Source organism: Tamandua tetradactyla, chromosome 13 (assembly GCF_023851605.1).
Source record: "Tamandua tetradactyla isolate mTamTet1 chromosome 13, mTamTet1.pri, whole genome shotgun sequence".
Classification (NCBI taxonomy): domain Eukaryota; kingdom Metazoa; phylum Chordata; class Mammalia; order Pilosa; family Myrmecophagidae; genus Tamandua; species Tamandua tetradactyla.
In genome coordinates, this window is record NC_135339.1 from 85055217 (window position 1) to 85079434 (window position 24218).

Sequence of the window (24218 nt, forward strand, 5' to 3'; positions counted from 1 at the left end):
ATGAGTACTCGGGTTGCAGAAGACACGATGGTGGTCAGATGGCAGCTGTGCCATCGTTGCCATTGCTGGCGTGTGCACAGCAGCTTTGGGTCAGATCAGGAAAACAACCTCAAAACCTGTAGAATAGGGTGTTGGCAGCCTGGAATAAAATCTTGGTGACACAGTGAAACATTCTTAAGAAATCCTGCATTGCTGATGCTCTTTTGGCACAGAGAATGGTATGGAATGAAAAACATTGACATTGATGGCTCCAAGTCAAAAAATGATTCAGGAGATTTGGAATCTGAATGTGAAGTTAAAAAAAAAAAAAGTCAATTACTTTTGTTTATATTTTTCTTTTTTATATACACACAAGAGTGATATAAAAATCACTCTTGGTGCATGGGTAGTTCAGTGGTTAGAATGCCTGCCTTTCATGCAGGAGACCTGGATTCAATTCCAGGACCATACAATCCCCCCCAAAAAATAGATGTCTAATATATGAGGGCTCTTTTGCACAATATTTTAATCATGGAACATTTTAAACATAAAGTTAAGTAGTCAGAATAAGATACTAAACTCCCATATATCCATCACCCAGCTTTCATAATTATCAACACTTGGCTAGTTTCATTTAATCTTTACTACCACCCATTTCCACTCTTTTGTTTTGAAGCAAATCTTAGACATTTTTTCATTTCATCTCTAAACATATCAGTATGTATCTCCAAAAGATAAGGGCTTAAAAGTGTTTTTCAATAATTAAAAAGATTTTATGTGCACAACTGAAAAACTATAGAAAATATTTGCAACTTCTCTTGGAGAGAAAGCATTTACTATCCCTAGTTTATAACGAATCTTAAAATTTGAGGGGATTCCTCATTCTCTTTGTCCTCATTTGTTTCCCTACCCACATCAATCCCAAACCATTCAGACCTAAAACCATTAGGTGAGGCAAAGCAATGGTGGAGTTCAAGGGTGGAGCAGAAGGAACTGGGGAGAGCTGTGTGGGGAGTCAGAGCCCAGTCAGGATGAGCGGAGGCTGTCCCTGGCCCTCTGGGGATGGGGAGGGGTGGGGACAGAGGGCATCCCTTTGGGGGAGAGGGTGGAAGGGGAGATAGGGAACCCATTACATACACACTTACTGATAATATATTAAGGATAAAAGATTTCTCACTGTCAAAGAAGAGTAATAAGTATGGAAGAGGAGAGAAAGTTGGTATTTGATTGGAATTGAATGTTATTGCTGTGAACTTGCTCTTTATATAGATAGTTGTAGAAATAAATATATAGATGAAAAATCTATGTGTTTATATATATGTGTCTGTGAGAGAGTGTGTGTGTGTGTAGTATACGCCATAGGTCTTTGCATCAAGAAAATACCATTTTCCACTAAAAGAAAACTGGGCTCCATGGAAAAATGGCAGATTCCAGAGCTGGGACTGTAGTGTAATATGAGCGGAAATGTCTTATGCCAGAAAGCAAAAAAGTGCTTGCAGAATTAAAGGGACATGTTAAAAGGACCAAAAGCCGACTTGAAAACATTCCCCCTGGCCAAATTTGGGGACAGTTTGAGTATCAAAGTAGTTAATGATAATAACAGATTTATTACCTGTTGAATAAAATAGGAATCCATAGCCAATGCAGATATAAATAAATATGTATGTATGTTTGAGAAATAGGATATTTGCATAGTCTTACTGTACACTGTAATTAAAATACATATTAATTACAAAGGGGTAAAGAGTTATTTTCTATGAAGAAGCCTGGCAGATACCACTTTAATGAGGTGAGCATCATCCATGAGGAGGTGAATTAGTCATTTGCCATCTTACAAAATAGAATGAGAAAATTGCAGCCTCACTGTTGTGATACTTCTGCCAGAAATGCGTCATCTGAATCTACCCATGAAGGAACATTAGACTCGTTCACACTGAGAGACACTGTACAAAATAACTGGTCTGTGAGCTTCAAAAGTGTTGAGATTATGAAAGTCAAGAGAGTAGGAAACTATTACAGACTGAAAGAAAGAAAAGATATATGACAAGTAAATGCAATCTATGATTCTGAACTGATCCCTTCTGCTCTAATAAAAGACATGTTGAGGGCAAGTTCTTGATTTTGATGGTGTTCTGTGATTATATGAGAGAAGGCCTTTGTAGGGAAATGAGGTCCAGGTCAGGGATGTAGTCTCACCACAGTTCATTCAGGAGAACCAGTTCTTTTCACTGTATTTTAAACTTTTGTGTAAGTTGATGATTGTTTCAAAGTTTTTTAAGAAAAGAGAGAATTTTGGGGAAAATAACCTGTAGGAAATTGAGCAAAAGACATTAATAGATGATTTGTTTAAAAAGAAATAAAAATGGCTCTTAACATATAAAAAATATTCGTTGCTCATGAGTGCAGAAATGCAAATTAAAACTGCACTGCAATACTACCTCTTATCACATTGGACAAAATTCAAAAGTGTGACAGCACATTCTGATGCTGAGACTGTTGGGAAAAAAGTACTTCCAAGTATTTCTGGTGGGCGTACAGACTGACCCCTTTTGGAGGACAAGTTGGCAATATCTAGCAAACCTACATATATGTTTATCTTTTGACCCACCACTCCCACTTCTGTGAATATACCTGAAAGATACATCTCCAAAAAAAAGAAAATACCTATGCACAAAATTATACATTGCACATTGTTTGTAATTGGAATAACCAAATGTCCATATACAGAAGGGTTGAGTAAAATGGGCGCCTTCTGCACAATGAAGTACACTGCAGCCTTAAAAAGGAATGAGGAGAGGTGGGGCTTTTTGACTGAGGTCCAGTACGAGGATCACATGTACTTTCTCTTGTGAGCAACTCTAAATGCCATTTTCTGGTGAAAGGAACCAGGGCTCCTTATAGAAGTGACTGATTCAGAGCTGGAGCAGGTGAAGTACAAGTTAGCATGGAACATCTAGTTGTACCAGAAAGTAAGGAAGTGGCTCAAAGAATAATGGGGGCATATCAGGACAGAGAGGCTGGTTTGAAGGGACTCCCAGTGGTCATAACTCAAATAATTTGAGCAACAGAAATGATGATACTGATGGATTACAACCTAAAGACTCTAAGAAGTCATTAATAAATAAAAGGAAAAGGAAATGATTTTCCTTAGAGTCAAATTCCAGCTAGTAGACTTAACATAATGATGGAATTAGAAAAATCACCGTGTGTCACCCACCGTAGTAATAATCATCTCAGGAATCATGGATGATAATGATGCACTGAAATATCACAGCTGTGGTCTCCTGCCAAAGTGCCTAACCGGAATCTAATCATGGATAAACATCAGACAAGCCCAGTTAGAAGAATATTCTTTAAAATAACTGGCTTGGATTCCTGAAATCTCTTAAGGTCATTAAAGAGAAAGACTGAGGAACTGCCCCAGAGTAAAGGAGACAGAGTTGTGATGAAAAAATACAGAGCCTGGCCCTGCATCAAAAAATAATTTTAATTTCTTTCATTGTAAACCTTACTGGTAAGGCAAGTCACGAAATCTGAATATGGTCTATAGATTAAATAATAGTATTGCATCTTGTTGATTTTCATAATTATAGTGTGGTGATATTGTACTGAATTTTAGAAAATTCACACTGAAGTATTTAGTGGTAAAGATGCAGCATGTCTACATCTTCCCTTTGAACATTTCAGAAAAAACACGTGCATACATATTCACATATATGTGGAGAGAGACTGATGAAGCAAATGTAAAATGTTAATATTTGGAGAACAGGGTGCAAGATATACAGAATCCCTTGTATTATTTTTGTAACTCTAATATAGTCTGAAATTATTTCAAAACAAAACTTTTTTTTCTATTCTAAGTCAACATTATTGTACCTGATCTCATATAATGGATATTATACATGTTTTTAAGAGGCTATTTTTGTTGATATGCCATACAGCTTAATACATGATAAATTAGTTATCCATTTATTAAACCAGTATTTGTCTAGATGGAAAGCACTGGCTATTGAAAGGTTAAAAGGACAGATATGGTCCTTTCTTTGATGCAGTTTACACTGTCTAGCATTTATTGACTTGATGGAAAATTGAGTACTTCTCATTTCTCCTGAGCTTAATTATTTACATTGCATTTTTAAAATTTATTTTTGTTTAAAGAAGTTGTAAGTTTACAGAAAAATCATGCATAAAATATAGGGTTCCCATATACCACTTTATTATTAATACCTTGCATTAGTGTGGTACATTTGTTACAGTTGAAAGCACATTTTTATAATTGTACTATAAACTGTAGTTCATGGTTTACCATAGGATTCACTGTTGGTGTTGTATACCATGTACAAAAATCAGCTCAGAACGGATCAAAGACTCAAGTATGAGAACTAGAACTATGAAACTCCTAGAAGAAAACTCAGGACAGCATCTTCAGTACCTTGTGTTAGGCAGTGGTTTCTTAGGCTTCGCATCCAAAGCACAAGCAACAACAACAACAAAATTGATAAATGTGACCTCATCAAAATTAAAAACTTTTGTGACTCAGAGGACTTTATCTTGAAAGTAAAAGGACAATCCTAAACAGTGAGAGAAAATATTTGTAAACCACCTATCTGATAAGGATTTAATATCCAGAATATATAAAGATATCCTACAATCAACAACAAAATGAAACTTTTTAAATAAAAACTTAAAAAAAAGGTTTAAGTGATCTTAACAAAAGCACTCTTGTCATGGTTTAATTTTTTCTTAGTGCTACATAAAATACAGCTATGTCGGGTGGTGCAGCAGAGGTGCAGCGGCAGAATTCTCACCTACCATACCAGAGACCTGGGTTCATTTCCTATAGCCTGCCCATGTGAAAAAAAAAAAAAAAGTACAGATAATGTCTTAATCTCATGATGTTATATATTCCATGGAATATAATACATAGTATTTCGTGAAAAGTATAGCATAATATGCTATTAGGAACTAGTTATCTATTATGTTTGTGTCATATCTGGTTTTGTCACCTTAGACAAGGTGCTTAAGATGTCTGATCCTCAGTTGCTGCAGGTGACTAATAGTATATATATTGTGGGGTTGTAAGAAGTTCAAGTGAGATAACACACTTAAAACTTAGCAGATGTCCTGACACTTAATAAATGTTATAAATGGTGCTTGTTAAAATAATTGCTGAATACATATAAAAATGATAGTCTTTAAGTGACAAATTGAACTCATAGAGGCTGGATGGATGCTCACCAGTCTCGTTGCCTTGTGTATCAGTAACATTCGAAAAGAGTAAATACTCCACGCACTGTGTGCGTGCTCCACACACTACGCATACCTTATTGGCTTTTATTAAGCTACACTGACGCTCAGAAGGCCAGAAATAATGTAAGTATAAGTTACATGCCAGTTTCTTTGTTTCAGACAAAAGTAAATAAAGTTTATAGTATTTGAGCTATTCTGGCGATGGTTTAAAAAGGTAATTTTTGTTTTGGAAGTGCTTCAAGAAAGAAGCATAATTTCCACTAGATCTCCATATAAGGCAAGTAACCCTTAAAAGGATTTTAAGAGTAAATATCATTCATCTGTTTGCTTTTTTGGCAGGAAAAGGAACCTCTCCGAGTAATACCACTTAAAGAGGTTCATAAAGTTCAGGAATGTAAGCAAAGGTAAGGAACAGCTCTGAATTCATGCCTGATTTGCTGATATTTAGTGCTTTTGTTACCTTAAACTCTTCATAGTGGAGATATGATAAAATTTTCAAAACCTTCTGTTAAAGGATTGAAATTTTTATTTATTTGAAAGCTAAAAATTAGGAAACAGAATCCTTACACTTGTTAATGCAAAGGAAAATGTAATATGAAGACTTTATACCATCAACTTTGACAAACTGATGCAATACGATTTTAGTGTATCAAGGTTGCTTCAAAATAGAGCTTTGCATGAAAATGTGTTAGGTACATCAGTATTTATTTTCTGTACTTATTTGCGCAAACTGATTTCTTCATTGTTGAAAACTTTGAATTTTAAAGTTGTTTTATGAACTCTTTAAAAATATAACTATAAAATATATAAAATTTAATACAAAAATAAAAATAAATTGAAAAATAATTTGATTTTGTTAAATTGGTATTTTACCTCTAATATTTATTTTTTTATTGACACATACTTGATACTGGATAAACAAGTAATAGAAAAACTATCAATCAACTGCTTTTTAAGAACCATCGGGTAATTTTTTGTTAACAGTGACATAATGATGAGGGACAACCTCTTTGAAATTGTAACAACGTCTCGAACTTTCTATGTGCAGGTAAGATACTTATTTGGAGATTGTAGATAGATCCTCCTGAGAAGAAATTCATAATCTTAGAGTTGAAATAAAATATAAATAAGCTTGTTGCTTATGAGGTTAAAGAAAGTAACAACTTAATAAAATTCATTAAGTTAATAAAAAGATACTATATATAGAATTATTGGTAGGTCATAGGTTCAGTAAGTGGGTATTATTGGCTATAAATTAGTGAAATAGATCTAAGTAGTACTTAAAAGAAGAGAAATGCTATTTTAACTTAGATGCTAAATATGTACCTTGAAGTTGGATTATTTTTGCACATATTTTAGAATTTTGCTTTTCTGTTGCCTTTTTTTTGGTAATTTTATTAAAAAGAGGGGCTCAGCCACAATTGAAGTAGACGGTCAGTCATGTAGTCTCACTATGGTCGGCATCCTTAGCTTAAGAAATGGTTACCACATTGAATTATTTAGATAGAAAGTTTTTTTTTCTAAATAAAGTTTTTGTTTTATAGAAGTTACATATAGTGCAGGCCACAGTGACTCAGCAGGCAGAGTTCTTGCCTGCCATGCCGGAGACCTGGGTTGGATTCTCAGTGCCTGCCCTTGCAAAAAAAAAAAAAAAAAAAGAAAATTTAGAGAATATAGAAAGATATGAGGAAAGAAGGTGGCTTGTAAAGCAACCATAGCCCCACATACAGGCAACTAAACTTATTTTTTTGCTTCCTTTCTTAATATATATCTTTTTTATAATGGGGGTTGGTAATCATAGTAAGTATAGGGTTATGTCTTATTCGTTTCATATAGTGTGGTCATTTTTTCCATGACATTAAAAATTCTTGGAAAATCTTTTTAGGTCTGCACCATAACACCATTTAAATGTTCCACAGTTAAACTATCTCTGTTTCTCTCTTCTGAACATTCATTTACACAGTTTCAATATATTTACTATGATAAATAATGGGGTGATGAATGTTTTTGTTTATAAATTTGTCTGAATTTCTTAATTTCTTTAGGATGTTTCTAGGTCAAGATTAACTATCAGAGCATGAACTTTTTGAAACCTCTTTATTTTGCCAAATTGATTTCTCAGATTATGTACCTATTAGCAGTGAATGAAAGTATACTTTTTTCCTCTGCTTGCTTATGAGTTTTTCCTTTTAAAAAGTCTTTGTTGATGTCTTTGGTTAAAAATATTATCTTTTATCTTTAAAATTTGTAAGAAGCAGCCTCTCAACCTCCCTCTTAAGGGTCTACAATTGGATTAATGTTAACAGTAAGGTTTTTAATTCACATTAGAAGCCAGGCCCTGTCAAAGGAATAATGGTTCTTTAGAATATGATTACCAATCCTTCCTTTAGAATGTAGGGTTCTACAGAAGTTATTTCTAGAAAAATGATATACAAAATGTTGTCAGAATGTTTTTTTTGTCACACGATTAGATAAATATTCTAATAGAAGAATCAGATAGTATAGCAGGAGATAGAGCAAAATGAGAACACCTTCTTTTCACTTTCCCTCTGCTTGTTTTCTCTCCAGCAGGATTCATTATTGACACTTTTTGATGTGTCTGATCTTAAAATGATAATTGCCCAACTTGTATCTCTGTGTAATAAACAACTTACCCAGCAAAACCTGTTTTAAAAAAGTGAGTTCTGTAGTTTGCCTTGGAATGATTTCACTCGTGACTCTCTATGCTATCAGAATAAATACACTGGATTTATAGAAGGAGAAGCCGGTCTTGAGGAAAAATTGACTGAGTCAGTTCTTTCCTTTCCCTTAGGCTGATAGCCCTGAGGAGATGCACAGTTGGATTAAAGCCGTCTCTGGCGCCATTGTGGCCCAGCGGGGACCTGGAAGATCAGCCTCTTCTGTATGTGTCCTGCTCCCTGGGGTAGTACTCCCCTGGGTCCCCCACCCTGTTGAGTTATTTTCTCTTCTCTCCCCTAATCCTTCTGGTTTCACTCTGTATTGAAATTTATTTGCATGTTGACTATCATACCAGAACTTGCAGAAAATAATGCATTTCTAATTTAATGCTTCGTTTGTAGTGTTATGTATACATAACTTTCTGTGCATTGTATTGTCTTAAATGCACAAGCAAGGCAACTAAGGAATGGGTTTCCTTGCTTTGTTTTAGGAATTCTTACTTGTTGGTAGCAGATTTGGTTTAACTTGACAGATTCTTGGTATGGTATATAGCCCAATCATTTAAGTCACCTTTATAGTGCACAGTTTTGTGAATGTCTCTTTCTTCTCTACTTCATCTAATTTCATTGCAGCTTTTTGACCTCCTAATGCCACAAGACCGTTGAGTAGCTGGAGCCTTAAATTTAAGCTCTCAATCAGTATTTTCCATTTTAGGTTTTAAATTATCATTTTCTAGTAGGTTTATTTGAAAGCCTACTTCTTTTCACTGCCACAACTATCTTTACGTCATTATGTTAATAAAATTGAAAATTCAAAACCTTCCACTCCAATAGTAAGGGAAATGTTTCCAATTTATGCTCAGGTGCACTTAGTCTTAGGACTAAGATTTTGGCTTTGGATTACTTTAGTCACTTGTCTCTGATCTGAAAATATGAATTCTCCTGGGGAATGAAAAATTTTTAAGTGGCTTAAAATAGAAGATTTTCCTCTGAATAATGTGGTCTGATATGTAGCATGCTATCTTTCATTACCTAAATTATGATAAATACTAGATATTCTACACTTTTAATGTTTTTCCTGGTAATAGTATTGCAGTAATCTTGTCTTTTAATAGTATCCTGGTTGCCATACCCATAGATTAGTAAATAGATATCGATTTTTCTCATTTATTAATTGTTTAAGTCATTCTGCTTTTATCTTGGTAGAATATCTAAGAAGTCACTTTCATAGGTTTTGATCTTATAACTGCCTTTGTTTCATGTGACCTTTTCAGCAGTCAAGTATGAGACTCTCTGCAAAAACAATGTCTGCTGGGAAGAGGAAAGCTGGAGCAGGGCATTTTGTGTTTTGTGCTTTGTGGTGGGGGCAGATTGGGCTCTATCTAGCTATGACTTTCAGCAAAACTTTCTCTTTTCCTCCCTCTCCCCAGTATAGGTTAACTCTAACCTTAGCTTTGCACTGTGTTCCAGATGCGGCAGGCCAGAAGGCTGTCGAATCCTTGTATACAGAGGTATACATCAAGGACGGGTGAATGCGGCACGTATGTGGGCTCTCATGCAAACGTGCCTTCTTACTAGAGGGCCGGGACTTACTCACTTCTTACAACTGATCAGATAAAGTTGAGTTAACCAAGACTGCCTTTCGCAGTTATCATAACTGACTTTGTCAACACTAACTCAAACTATTTCACTAGTCATCCGGTTGGATACGTGTAGTTAAAAAAATAAATAAATAATGGGAAAATTGAAATTTACAAATTGATGTCATGAACCAATCTTCTAAAAATTAGTTTACTGAATTGGCACAAGAGTTTCAATTTCTGTGTTTTATGTATTTTGCAGTATTTTATATACAATACCTGAAATGTACCTTTGTTTTAATAATTTGTGCAAATCATGCATATATATTAGATAAATTGCACATTACTAGTTTGCTTGACATTTTACATCTCAGATGAAAGTTAACTATCTAAAGGGAATCTCTACTGTTTTAGTAATTTGTAGCACTTTTTATTCAAAGCCTCTAGTTTCAAAAGTGAATACGACATAATAGGAATATAAGGCAAAGCATTTAGAATGGTTATATTTAAAGATATCTTCAGATCTGGTCTAGTTAGAAGCATATTGAAATTAATATTCATAGTCCATAATTCTTTTGACCACAGATTTTTAAAGTGAATAAATATGCTATTATTAGTTGCTGTGAAATTCAGGGAAGGATAAACTTCTAAGTTTGTCAAACAAAATATTTTTGAAAAATGTTGATCCCTACATATTAAAGAAATATGGCCTTTCATTTTTACCTTCTGTATTTTCTTTTTTTTTCCTTTCTAAAATGGGGTAATTCATAGTGTTGAGAATGTACACTTAAATTAAATGCTAAAGCTGGTAGGCTTCCTTTTAAACACAGTTCAGTTGCAATTGGAACACTATTCCCGTTTGGGCTGGCTGAGTCTTCAAAGTATCAGAAGCTGCCAAATTTGGCTTTGGTGACAGAACTGGTTTCTTAGTGGAAATGGTTGTTGGCTGTCATTGCTTTAAACTCACCCCTAAAGATGCATTGCTTTGGGAAAGAACTTGAGTATTTATGCTGCCGTGGCTCATGCTTCTGCTTTGTGCGTGTGTGTCTTGTTTTGTTTGTTTTTCAGAGAATAAAGTCTCACGCTGAGTTACTAACCTTGTCGTTAATGATTGCCCATGTCTGACCACCACTCCTCTTTACAGGAGCACCCCCACTGTGCTTCAGAAGCCAAACCTGCTTTCCGTCCTGCCAGTGCGACAGCAGCCACCTCACATTCCACAGCCTCTCGCAGCAACTCTTTGGTCTCAAGCTTTACCATGGAGAAGCGAGGATTTTACGAATCTCTTGCCAAGGTCAAGCCAGGGAACTTCAAGGTCCAGACTGTCTCTCCAAGAGAACCAGCTTCCGAAGTGACTGAGCAGTCTCTTCTAAAACCTCAGAGGAAAGATGGCCCTCGGGAAAGAGACTGTGACCCGGTGGACTTGGAGGATGCAAGCCTTCCAGTCAGTGATGTTTGAGAATGGAAGCACGTGGAGCCCCACCCGCCTCACATCCCTTCATTTCTCTATGAGCTTTCTAGCCAAAGATGATAAAGGGTGAAGTGGTTCTTTATGCATATGTAATACTGCCTCTTAGATGTAGTTTTTATAAGCTGATAAACCAAGAGTCTAGGGAGTGGCCAAACTAAATGTAATTTCTTTAAAAATAAAAAAAAAGAAGAAACGGAAACCTGTGTATCTCAGTATCAGCTGTGATGCTTTGTGTGCTCTCATTTGGGTGATGAAAATGTGATTTTTTTTTTCCTAGTGAATTTGACAGTTTTAATGTTTAACAACTTAAAAGAAAACATTAAAAATGCTTATTAATTATTTTGGTCATTTAAAAAATGCTACTATGACTTCCTTTTAAATGTTCAGTATTTACACATTCTTATTAATATTATTAGATAAAATATTGCCAGACTAAACTAAGGTATCTAAACTCATGATGTCTGTGGTGCTGTAAAATTTATACTACCATGTGTCAATTTTGAAAATAACCTTTTTTGATGCCCTGGATCTAAAGGTGAATGGTAAGTTTTACCTAGAGGATATTATTACACCATTGGTTCGGTTTGTGGGTGATAATTAGGGTAGAGAAGAGGGAAAATTAGAATTTAGACAACTGTATCTTATACATTTGTTTGAAAAAAAAGCTTATTCAGGACTTGTAGCAGTCACTGTTTGTATTCACTAAAAATTTTTATTTGATTATGAGATCCCCAAAGAGCTGATTTTCTTATCCAAGTTTTATGAATAGTTCTTGTTTCTATATTTGGATTAGTGAAAGACCTCAAGTTTATATGTATAGATATAATTGATAACTGTCCTTTGTCATGCAATTGTGACTTAATTTTCATCACTATTAACCTATATTCAAGTGCCTGTGTTTTCTCATTTTTGTTTTGAGATTAGTGTACTTACAAGTCCTACATACTGGTAATAAACTTTGGGGTAAAATTGATTTTCAGTAGAATGTGGTAGATAGTATCTTACGTTAGAGATACCAGAATGCTGGTATCCTGCTTCCTGTGCAATATATATGTTGTAAAAAACAAATTTGAGTATACATTTGATCATGGCATATCATAAATTTTAAGTACCTCTAAACCATCCTTAGTTTCAAGTGTTGAATAATAGTTGGGTCTGAGTAAGTCCCAGTTTTGTGCGTTCAGTCTTAAACATTTGCTCTAAGAAAACAGTCTTGACTTTCACATGCTGCTATTTTTATGATATTTTACCATTTTATAGTACTGTTTTGTTTACACTCAAATGTGTCACCATTTCTCCTTTTTGTTTTCTAAGTTGGCTTCTTTAATGAGGGGGAGAGAGAGAGATTTCCTACTATAACAGTGGGGGGATCCAGAGGTTAATCTCTGTTTTAGTAGAATTACATAGTATTAGTTTAAACAACCCAAATGCATAAAGAATGCACCACTCAACTTTTTTATTCATAAGCTAATATTTTGAAAAAGTTGTATTTAGGTTCTCTTTTCCAGCTATATTTGAAAATGATAGAATCAGAAGGTTTTAAGTAGTAGGTAGCATCAGTAATAATGGCTTTTTTAAAAGTTCCTTTCTCATGATCACACATAAGAAATCTTGGGTAGACACTTTGCAATATTCAAGTCTAATGCTTTTTTATTTATTTATTTTTTTTTTGAGGGGGAGTATAGACCTCACATTGCATGCTCATTTTAGCATATTTTGGTATTTAGTATATTCACGGTGACAAATTGCTAGATCTATTTTGCAACATTTTACCCTTATATTCAATAGCATAGGAAAAAGTTCCTGTGATTGTTGGGGTCTCCTAATATTTATCTCATACTTTTATAATTCTATGGAAATTATTTAATTATTTTAAAACTTATAATTTTCTTGTAAATAAGTCACATCTGAATTGTCAAAAAATTACTTTGATACCTTAATATTTGCTGCAGTTTTTCTGTGTGTGTGTGTATAAAATGTCTTCTCTCTGAATAGGAATATATGTGTGCCTCCCAGTGTTTATTTTTATATCTGTTTTCTTTTTATGTCAAACTGATTGAACACTGTAATAACTTGAGAATAAACTACTCAGAATTAATTCTAAGGTATTTCTCATTTGGTTTGGTTCACATCTTGTTTAAGTAAATAAGTAGAACTAGTTCAGAATGTTTGGTTAATTTACTTGAGTTTATGGATTTAAGGAGAGACTAATTATTTACAACCTCTGAAATAATAAGAAATTTCAGATCTGTAAACTTTAAGGCATAGCTCGATGTAACAGTACACAAGGAAAAATGAAATTTGGGGGAGAAATGTGCTTATTTTGCTTAATCCAAAAAATGTGTTCTCAAAAGCAAAATTAAATGTTTGCTTCAGAGCATAGTTTGACTAATCAGGGTAAAATGGTTGCAGTGTGTGGTTATTAGTTAGACTAGGAAAGAGTTTAATGCTGTGTGCATAGCAAGAGATCAGATTGCCCCTCAGCCCCAAAATTTATCTCCCTTAGTCTAAAGAGTTTGGGGTTTTTATGGATTCAAACAAGGGGGATGGAGTTGTTGCATTACAATAATAAGTATACACAGGTTGAGACTAGACTATAACGACCATTCCAATAGTAACAGTAAACAGGGCTGAGACTAGGCTAGAGTAACCAATTCAATAGTATATAAACAGGGCTGAGACTAGATGAGTTTTTGTAATTCCAAGTATTAAATTCTGCCTATTCTACAATATAGAAAGAAAAACACCTATATAATGATTCAGTAAGCATAATCATTTGTTAATTTATCAGTTACAATTCCTTTTATTTTTATTTATTCCTTAATCTTGAGAGATATCTGGGTGACGACTGTTGTAACTTCAGGCTGGAAAGGGGCGTTAACTTTATGAGGTAGATGAATGAAACTGGTTGTCATTCTTGGAGAGCTGGTACCTCTGGTTTGTTGAGGTCATCTATGTCTTCTTGAGTCAAAGTTGGTTGTTCATGTCTTTCCAGGAACCCGTCCATTTCCTCTAGATTGTTGTATTTATTAGCATAAAGTTTTTCATAGTATCCTGTTATTACCTCCTTTATTTCTGTGAGGTCAGTAGTTATGTCTCCTCTTCCATTTCTGATCTTATTTATTTGCATCCTCTCTCTTCTTCTTTTTGTCAATCTTGCTAAGGGCCCATCAATCTTATTGATTTTCTCACAGAACCAACTTCTGGCCTTATTGATTTTCTCTATTGTTTTCATGTTTTCAATTTCATTTATTTCTGCTTTAATCTTTGTTATTTCTTTCCTTTTGCTTGCTTTGGGAATAGTTTGCTGTTCTTTCTCCAGTTCTTCCAAGTGGACAGTTAATTCCTGCATTTTTGCCTTTTCTTCTTTTCTGATATAGGCATTTAGGGCAATAAATTTCCCTCTTAGCACTGCCTTTGCTGCGTCCCGTAAGTTTTGATATGCTGTGCCTTCATTTTCATTCGCCTCGAGGTATTTGCTAATTTCTCTAGCAATTTCTTCTTTGACCCACTTGTTGTTTAGGAGTGTGTTGTTGAGCCTCCACGTACCTGTGAATTTTCTGGCACTCCACCTATCATTGATTTCCAACTTCATTCCTCCACGATCCGAGAAAGTGCTGTGCACGATCTCAATCTTTTTAAATTTAAGACTTGCTTTGTGACCCAGCACACGGTCCATCCTTGAGAATGATCCATGAGCACCTGAGAAAAAGGTGTATCCCGCTGCTGTGGGATGCAATGTCCCATAAATGTCTGTCAAGTCTAGCTCATTTATAGTAACATTCAGATTCTCTACCTCTTTATTGATCCTCTGTCTAGATGCTCTGTCCATCGAGGAGAGTGGTGAACTGAAGTCTCCAACCATCATGGTATATGAGTCTACCTCCCCCCTCAGTGTTTGCAGTGTATTCCTCACGTACCCTGGGGCATCCCAGCTCGGTGCGTAAATATTTATGATTGTTATGTCTTCTTGTTTAATTGTTCCTTTTATTAGTATATAGTGTCCTTCTTTGTCTCTTTTAACTGTTTTACATTTGAAGTCTAATTTGTTGGATATTAGTATAGCCACTCCTGCTCTTTTCTGGTTGTTATTTGCATGAAATATCTTTTCCCAACCTTTCACTTTCAACCTATGTTTATCTTTGGGTCTAAGATGTGTTTCCTGTAGACAGCATATAGAAGGATCCTGTTTTTTAATCCATTCTGCCAATCTATGTCTTTTGATTGGGGAATTCAGTCCATTGACATTTAGTGTTATTACTGTTTGGATAATATTTTCCTCTAACATTTTGCCTTTTGTATTATATATATCATATCTGATTTTCCTTCTTTCTACACTCTTCTCCATACCTCTCTCTTCTGTCTTTTTGTATCTGACTCTAGTGCTCCCTTTAGTATTTCCTGCAGAGCTGGTCTCTTGGTCACAAATTCTCTCAGTGACTTTTTGTCTGAGAATGTTTTAATTTCTCCCTCATTTTTGAAGGATAATTTTGCTGGATATAGGAGTCTTGGGTGGCAGTTTTTCTCTTTTAGTAATTTAAATATATCATCCCACTGTCTTCTAGCTTCCATGGTTTCTGCTGAGAAATCTACACATAGTCTTATTGGGTTTCCCTTGTATGTGATGGATTGTTTTTCTCTTGCTGCTTTCAAGATCGTCTCTTTCTCTTTGACCTCTGACATTCTAACTAGTAAGTGTCTTGGAGAACGCCTATTTGGGTCTAATCTCTTTGGGGTGCGCTGCACTTCTTGGGTCTGTAATTTTAGGTCTTTCATAAGAGTTGGGAAATTTTCAGTGATAATTTCTTCCAGTAGTTTTTCTCCTCCTTTTCCCTTCTCTTCTTCTGGGACACCCATAACACGTATATTTGTGCGGTTCATATTGTCCTTGAGTTCCCTGATACCCTGTTCAAATTTTTCCATTCTTTTCCCGATAGTTTCTGTTTCTTTTTGGAATTCAGATGTTCCATCCTCCAAATCACTAATTCTATCTTCTGTCTCTTTAAATCTATCATTGTAGGTATCCATTGTTTTTTCCATCTTTTCTACTTTATCCTTCACTTCCATAAGTTCTGTGATTTGTTTTTTCAGTTTTTCTATTTCTTCTTTATGTTCAGCCCATGTCCTCTTCATGTCCTCCCTCAATTTATCGATTTCATTTTTGAAGAGGTTTTCCATTTCTGTTCGTATATTCAGCATTAGTTGTCTCAGCTCTTGTATCTCATTTGAACTATTGGTTTGGTCCTTTGACTGGGCCATATTCTCAATCTTCTGAGCGTGGACAGTTATCTTCTGCTGCTGGCGTGTGGGCATTTAGTCAGATTTCCCTGGGTGTTGGACCCAACAAGGTTGTAAGATTTTTCTGTGAAATCTCTGGGTTCTGTTTTTCTTATCCTGCCCAGTAGGTGGTGCTCGTGGCACACGTTTGTCTCAAGTGTTTGGAATGGATCCCCCCTGGTCACCGATCTCCACGGCCTGGGGATTTCCGATCCAATTCTTTCCATTGGTTCAGGGGCCGCGCGTGGTGGGGGCGTTAGCCACCGCGGCTTGAGGGGACCCTGTGGCTTGTCGCCGGCCGCAGCGGGCCCGGGGAATTCGCCACCGGACCGGGAATTCGCCCGCAGGGGAGGGGCGTCGCTCACCGGCCGCCGCGGCCTGGGGAGTTCCCCACCGGACCAGGAAGCCACCCGCGGTGGGTGGCCACTGCAGCTTGGATAGCCCTCTGATCCAAGACTCGTAGCCGCGGACTCGAAGCCGAGAGTCGAAGCCGTCCGCAAAAGAGGGGCACCGGCCACCTCGGCTTGGGAAACTTGCCTCTCCGAGACTCTCAGCCGGCCCGGGAAGGAGGGAGGGAGTAGCTCCGACCGCCGCAGCTGCTGCTGCTCGGGAAATCGCGCGCCGCTCAGGGATCTCACCGCAGCCGAGTCTCGCAGTCAGACTAGCCAGTCCAGACTGGGTTATGCTGTGTGTCCATTCCCTGCCGTAGCCCCGGGAGCTGTTCTGCACTGTTTCAGTTCACCTAGTAGTTGCTTTGGAGGAGGAGGAACTAAGACGCACGTACCTTACTAAGCCGCCATCTTGGAACCTCCGGTACCTCTGGTTTAAGGACTTAACTGGCTTAGGAACAATCTGGAGGCTTTAAGTCTCTGAAAAATAAACTTAATAGGTAAATTGAAAATTATAGGTTTAAATGAAAGGAGAAGGAGGTGATTTATAACTAGGTTACACTGGAGAAATAACTTTTTATAGATTTTTAGATAGAACCTGAGTGTTTCTTATGGTTTTCAGGAGTAGTGTTGGCAGTATCTGGCTGAGACTTACATAAGAGTAACCTCCAGAATGATCTTCCAACTCTATTTGAAGTTTCTTAGCCCCTGAAACTTTACTTCTTTTTTCCCTTTAGACCATGAATCCATTGCTAATTCCACAGTGTCAGGGAAATTTACCCCTGAAAGTCATGTCCCAGATAGGGGAAAGATGGTGAGTTTATTTGCAGCATTAGGCTTAAAGAGCGAGACCATATTTGAGCAACATGGAAATTTTCAGGAAGAACTCTTAGGCATCATGTCATATTTGGTGTAATGCCTAATATGGGCTCATATATTTTAGAGTAAGTTAGGAACCTCTATTGCTTGAATTCCCCAGCTGGGGAAGTTTAATAGTTCCGTACTTTCTTTCCCCATAGACTAGGCCTGATTTGAGGAAGGCTGGATATAGGGAACGTTTCAATCCCCAGCTGAGCTGTTAAGATGCATGCATAAAAAACACTCCTTCAAGTGTTAAGAGACTTCTTATAAACCCATTTTTAGTAACAAATGCCCCACATCAGCTGTGGTGAAGACTATATCCACAGCGTAGTGTGGTACCAGTGCCTGGCTTGGTACACAGCTGGAGCTCAAATACTTGTTGAATGAGTGAGCACAGGGCATTAATACTCTACACATTTGAGAAAAGTATGTTCCTATGTTCTTTGAAATAATTCTTTCAATATACTGGAATATTCTCTACAGAGAAATCTTATATGATTTTCAATGTCTTCTTTTGTTCCTTGTGTTTAGTCCATTGTCATATCCTGCTTTATTTGCCCTTTTAACTTCATATACTGTTCTCAGAAATGCAACCAAGAATGACCTTGAACCAGTCTATTTCATGTCTTGCTGGAGCTCCTCCCATGCTAACCTATTTCTGTCATTGTGCAGGGCTTGCGTCAAAGTGGACTTCTTGATCTGTTGGGTTTTTTTTTTTCCCCCACAAAACCAAGTAACATTTTAAAGCTCAGTCAGGCCAAGCCCCTGTTGTTAGTTCTAGCTAAAAGAAGTTGAGACCCAGAGAAGAAAGAGGACTTGCACAGACCTGTGGAGCAAGTTAGCAACCAAGCCAGGACTACTGCTTTCTCAGGTACTGGAGAACATCACAAGGCTCCTTACTCTGGACTAGGAGGTTGCTTCCTATGAGTTTTTCCTTTGTCTTTTGTATAGCGTCCCTTAGTGTTCTCTCTCTTTTTCTCCTAAGGCCACTTACTCTCTGATGTGCTTTCTTTATCAGAGACCCTCACACCCTTAGATGACTGGTGAAAGTCTGCCCAAAGAATCATAGTTTAAGTTCTTCGTATGTGTGTCTTTCTAGTTCGCAACTCCTACATTGTAATGTATCTGTCCTAGAATGCCAGTACTTCAAGGTTTGGGTCCGTGTGTCTCACCTGTTGGTGTTCTGTGATTTTTATCACACCATGGATATTTTATATTTGACACCCCCCCCACCACCATTTCCAACACTTTCAAAAAGTGGGATGGGGGTGGGGGATATTTAATATTAGTACCATTTGGGCAAGGCTTTATTTCCAAGACCTGTCTGGTTTGACCAAATAAGAACTTAAATTCATATTGGGCTTTGTCCGTCAATGTATTTTTCTAAAAGATTCTAAGACTTTCTTATCAAAGGTTCCTTTGCACATACAACCCATGTTTCCTTGTTCACACCAGCCATGGGAGATGGCAGCTTGCATCACATTTCCCTGGGAGCCTTTGTCTTTAGAAGTGACATGCTTTCCCACTTCCTGGGTCCTTTTTCCCACTGGGTCTTGGACACCCCATTATCTTTGCATTTGTCTATGCTGCTGGTGTCTTTTTGATCCTTCTTTGTTCCTCTGAATAAGGAGCTGTATTTTATGGATACATAATTTTTGTTTAAAGTGTATTCATGGACACATTTTGATCCATTTTTGAAAAGAGCTCCTTAAAACATCTAATTTGGCTATTAGGTTAACAATACACAGTCAAAGCAAAAGTAGTGCCTTTTGCGTTAAAACTTTGTTTCTGCCTTTCTTTCATTTATCTGTGTACAGTGGCTGTCTTAAATTAGTAGTTCTCATGCCTGGGCCAGCCTTCGCTCTGCCATCTCTGACTTTAGGCACATTTTTAAATGTTTTAAGAACGTTCTGTACTTTCCACATTCTGTAAAATGAGGGAATTGGATAAAGGATATCTCTAAAATGCAATGATTATTTGTCTTTGGTAATTTTTACTGCTAACTGGAACAATTGAAGATTTTTAAACTTTTTTTTAAATTGAGAAATATAAAGAGAAGTTCCAAACATCGTTGCTTTAACAACAACAAAAAAGCAAAAAAGATCCCTTTCTCAGCTTTCTTTTTACTTCTAGATATAGTTCAGAAATTTTTTTAAGTGATTCTAGTATCTTTATCAAAAGTTGTAATAGTTCAGGGGCAGGAAATAGTTTTACCCAAAATGCAATAACATAATGACTTAATAACTTGTCTTTGGTGTTAAGAATCTCTCTTGTCTTTAGAAGGGTTTGGCAGTCCATATAAGACATGATGAAAAGTGCATTTATTTAAATGATTTAGTATTTTCTGCTTGCTACCTTCCAACTTGTGGGAACCCAAAATATATAAATATATATGTTCTATTTTTAAATGATTTATGAAGTGTATTTTTTCAAACCCCAAGTAAGACACTTATTAAAAATATTGCTGAGAGTGGTTCAGTGGTTAGGCTTTCCATCCATGTGGGAGACCCAGACCATGCACCCCTCCTGAAAAAAAGGCTGAATTGAGGTTAGCATTTACCATTCTGATTGATGAAATCCTAATATTCCTTTTTTATGACAAGTGCCTTGCTCTATGATACATTTGACATTTTATGACATGACATTTAAAGTTTCTTACCAAGGAATAAGTCATGTGGTAATAGCGCCACCTTCTGGTTTTCGACCATTGCTAAATTTAAAATTTTTAAAACGATTTTAAGTCTTCATTTGTTGACTCATCATAGAAAATTTAAAAAGACATGTAATTGCCTCAGAACGTTTTGAAGTTACCATAAAATTTAAGTCAACAGTTTACAAGTGAATTTTTAAGTTAAGCTTTTTATTTGGAGAGATTGTAGATTCACATGTAGTTGTATGAAATAATACAGAAAGTTTTTGTGTACCCTTTACCCAGGCTCCTCAATGGTAATGTCTTGTGCAGCTCTTGTACAAAATCACACCCAGGGCTCTGACACAGACACAGTAAAGATACAGATAATGCCATTGTCACCAGGATTCCTCATTATGGCCCTTTTACGGTCACATCCATCCTCCATTTTACAGTTTGGAAACAGAATTAGTCACTTGCTCAAAGTCACATTAGGTTTAAAATCTAATCTTTCTGAAACCAAACTTTGGGTTTTTATTCAACACTAACATTTCTGCTTTTAAGAATTGGTAGAATTCTTTAAAACTTCTCTTTATATGTATTGTATTATATCCAGATTACTAAATTAGTTGAATTTTCACTCTACTTTCAACATTTTCCAGAGCCATAATATTTTCAATTAAAAGATTTTTTTACACACATATTTAAGTTAACATTTGAGAGTCATTAATAGATAGCTCTCCTGACCATAAATTCCCTGAGAGATTTCAAGCCCTGACATTTAACATTAGATAAATTTTAAAGGTTACCAGAATTAGGATTGTGGCATATTAGTATTAAAATAGTTTTCATATGCCACATTCTTGTACTAGTTGTAAATAGTTGTAGAAACTGGCTATAAAGATAATTCCTTGGTATAGGCAAGAGTGAGATTCTTTTCCGTGTGAAGTTTTTGACCTGATGAAGTCAGGGTCCAATCATTGTCTTCAGTTGTACATGGGTCCAACCCACAGGAGACCTACAGAAGGTGATGACGTGTTCCAAGCCAACAGAGTAGGCCAAAATAAATATAACATGCAATGTGTGATAAAAATCTAGCATGGAAAACTACAGTAGGTGGAAAACTACACATCCAGAGACAGACGGTCAACAAGTGGTGGAGCAGGTGAAAGAGGCATTCTAGAAGGTGTCTAGAAGAGGAAAAGGTACTTCTGACAATGTATCTGTAAAGGTTGATTTGGAATAGTGTTAGAGGGGGTTGTGAGGGAGTGTAGGAAACTTTCCATGATTTAGAAACTTACCACATCAAAGCCTAAATTTTTCTACTTGACTTTGGTACCTTCATAGTAAGAATTCAACCTCTTCCCTTTGGAATCTTATTTGTTATTATTTCCAAATGAAGACCTTCAGTCCCAGTCACATCTGTTCCTCAATGAACGTCACATTGTTTCGGTTCATCTTTGCTCCAGCTATCCTTTCTCCTCACTCTCCTTTTGCCAGTCAATATTTTTAACGGTGGGAGCTTTTCTGATGGGTTAGATGTGACAGGGAAGAGAAGATGAGATGTTGAAGGTGACCACAAGTGTGTGTCCTGAACAAATGGAAGAATAGTGTGGCCATCAACCAAGGTGGCAAAGACCTTTGGAAACAGAAAGGAATTGCAGTATTGAATGTAGTAGATTTGTGATGGCTATCAGTCATCCAAGTGGAAATGTCAGGCAGTAAGTTGGATATAAAAGTTTGGAATTGAGAGAAATCTTTATTGGAGATAGAAATTTGGGATTCTTCAAAATATAGATGGTATTTAGGGCTGTGAGAGTGGATGAGAGAGCCCCATTAGAGAGAGAGAAGATGAAGAGAGGACCAAGGAATGAACGGTGGGGCACTCCTACTTTCAAGAGTTCTGGAAAAAGGGGAAGTGATGAAGAACGTGAAAGTATGATTATTGAGGAACATCAAGAGTATGTGGTGCCTTGGAAGCAAATGGATAAATCTAATTAAGCAGGAGGAGGGTGATCAACTGTGTCTAATGATGCCCATCAGTCAAGAAAGAGGTAGGCAGAAATAACAATTGGCTTAACAATGTGGAGACCGTTGGTGATCTTGACAGGAGCTATTTTGGTGGAGCAAATAAACTATTTTGAGAAGTTTTATGCAAAGAGAGCAAAGAAATGGGACAGTTGCTGGTAACAGAAGTGGGATTGAGATTTGTTATGATAGAATAAATAGCAGTGTGTTTGTTGATGGAATGTCACAGTAGCAAAAGAAAGACTGAAAATGGAGACAGAATTGTTAGAACCATGTCCTCGATTAGGCAAGATGGAACCTAGTGCCCAAGTCCAGGGCTTGCCTTTACACAAGAGCACAGATGTTCATCTGTGGTAGGAAGTCACAATATGTGGGTGTGGCTGCTGGTTCCATGGGTAGGTGTGGAAGGGGTAAGCCTGTGAAAGTCTGACTATGCTAATTTCAGTGAGTTAGGAAACAGAATCCTCAACTGTAAGTAAGGATGGGAGGTGGGGGTGGCAGAGTGTTAGCGGTTTGAGGAGAGAGTGGAAGTATGAAATTGTCTGGGTGTGAGGAGATGGAATGGACCAGGGACATCGAGGATATTGCTGGGCAGTGTCCCACCTGAACTCTGTGTCATGAATTCCAGTGTTAAATAACAGTGGTAATTGTGGCTATTTTTGTCATGCTCCTGACTTTAGTGAAAAAGTCTCTACTGGGTGCCCCATTAAACATACTGCTTGCTTTTGGGCTGTTATAGAAATATTTTATCAAGTTAAAGAAGTATCTAACTATTCCTGTTTTACTGTGCTTATTTCATGAATGATGGTTGTCAAACATCTTCAGTATCTATGGAAGTAATCTTTTTTTTCTCCTTAAGTCGTTTAATTTTGTAAACAGCATTAATCTATTTCCTAGTACTTAACTATCCTTACATTTCTGGAATAAACCCATTTGGTAAGGATGTGTTGTTTTAAAAAGACACTTAATATGTTGCTTGATTCTGTCTGCTGTTATTTTGTTTAGGGTTTTTGCATAGATGTACATGATATTGGTCTGTATTTTCGTCTGTGGGTATAGTCTTTGTAGGTTTTGCTGTCAGTTATTATGCTAACCTCATAGAAGAAACTTGGAAGGTTTTCTCCTTATAAGCTGTTTTAGTTTCCTAGGGTGCTCAAAGCAAATACCATGAAATGGGTCAGGTTAAACAATGGAATTTACTTGTTTACAGCTTTGAGGGCAGTAAAATATCCAAGTCAAGGAAATGCTTTCCTCCTGAAAACCAGTTGCCAGTGATCCTTGGCTCCTCTGCCACAGCACAAGGTACATGATGGTGTCTGCTTGCCTCTCCCTTCTCTTCCAGGTTTTGTGGATTTCAGTTTCTTGCTTCCTTTGGTGGCTTTCTCTCTGTCTGGATTTCATTCTCTTATAAAGGACTTCTGTAACAGGATTACGATGCATCTGATTGAGGTGGGTCACACTTTAACTGCAGTAGCCTCATTAAAAGGTCCCACTTACACACCCATAGCAGTGGATTAGATTTAAGAACATGGGTTACACACAGCTCCAAACCACCATATAAGCTATTCTGGAACAGCTTAAAAATAATTGGAATTGGGCAGTGCGACGGTGGCTCAGTGGCAGAATTCTCGCCTGCCATGCCGGAGACCCAGGTTCAATTCCTGGTGCCTGCCCATGCAAAAAATAAAAAAAAAATTGGAATTGTAAAGAGTTGGTGGACTTTTCCTACAAAACCTTCTGGATTTGGTATACCTGTGAGGGGGTACCTCTTACCACCTCCTCATTTCTTCCATGAAAATTGAGATGCTTAGGTTTTCTATCTTTTCTAGGGCCAATTTCGGTAAATTGTATTCTTAGAAAATTATACATTTTATCTAAGCTTTCAGATGTGTTTGTGTGAAGCTGAACACAATATACTGACCCCCTTTAAAAAAAAAAAAAGCAGTTTACAGAGTCTGCTTTGTCTTCAACTCAACATATACCTATTCTGAAGACTGTATGGCCAGTTGTGATATCATTTGTCTGGCACCGATGTGACTACAAGCACAAACATGAGGCCAGAGTAGACTGGTAAAA

The 24218-nt window shown here is 36.8% G+C and overlaps 1 protein-coding gene across 9 annotated transcripts in view; it reads left to right on the forward strand.

Annotated features, from left to right (window-relative positions):
* The window catches only part of PLEKHA1 (pleckstrin homology domain containing A1), a 106509-nt gene extending 93453 nt beyond the window's left edge, over nucleotides 1-13056 (forward strand). For 6 of the 9 annotated variants that reach the window (XM_077126292.1, XM_077126300.1, XM_077126294.1 and 3 more), the window contains exons 9-12: nucleotides 5569-5633; nucleotides 6214-6277; nucleotides 8042-8131; nucleotides 10632-13056. In XM_077126292.1, coding sequence (XP_076982407.1) covers nucleotides 5569-5633; nucleotides 6214-6277; nucleotides 8042-8131; nucleotides 10632-10946 — 534 coding nt within the window. In that variant the 3' untranslated portion in view covers nucleotides 10947-13056. Of the gene's footprint in view, nucleotides 1-5568; nucleotides 5634-6213; nucleotides 6278-8041; nucleotides 8132-9377; nucleotides 9527-10631 lie in introns of all 9 variants that reach the window. The other 3 variants (XM_077126297.1, XM_077126298.1, XM_077126299.1) reach the window with 3 other exon arrangements.
* The last annotated feature ends 11162 nt before the right edge of the window (nucleotides 13057-24218 follow it).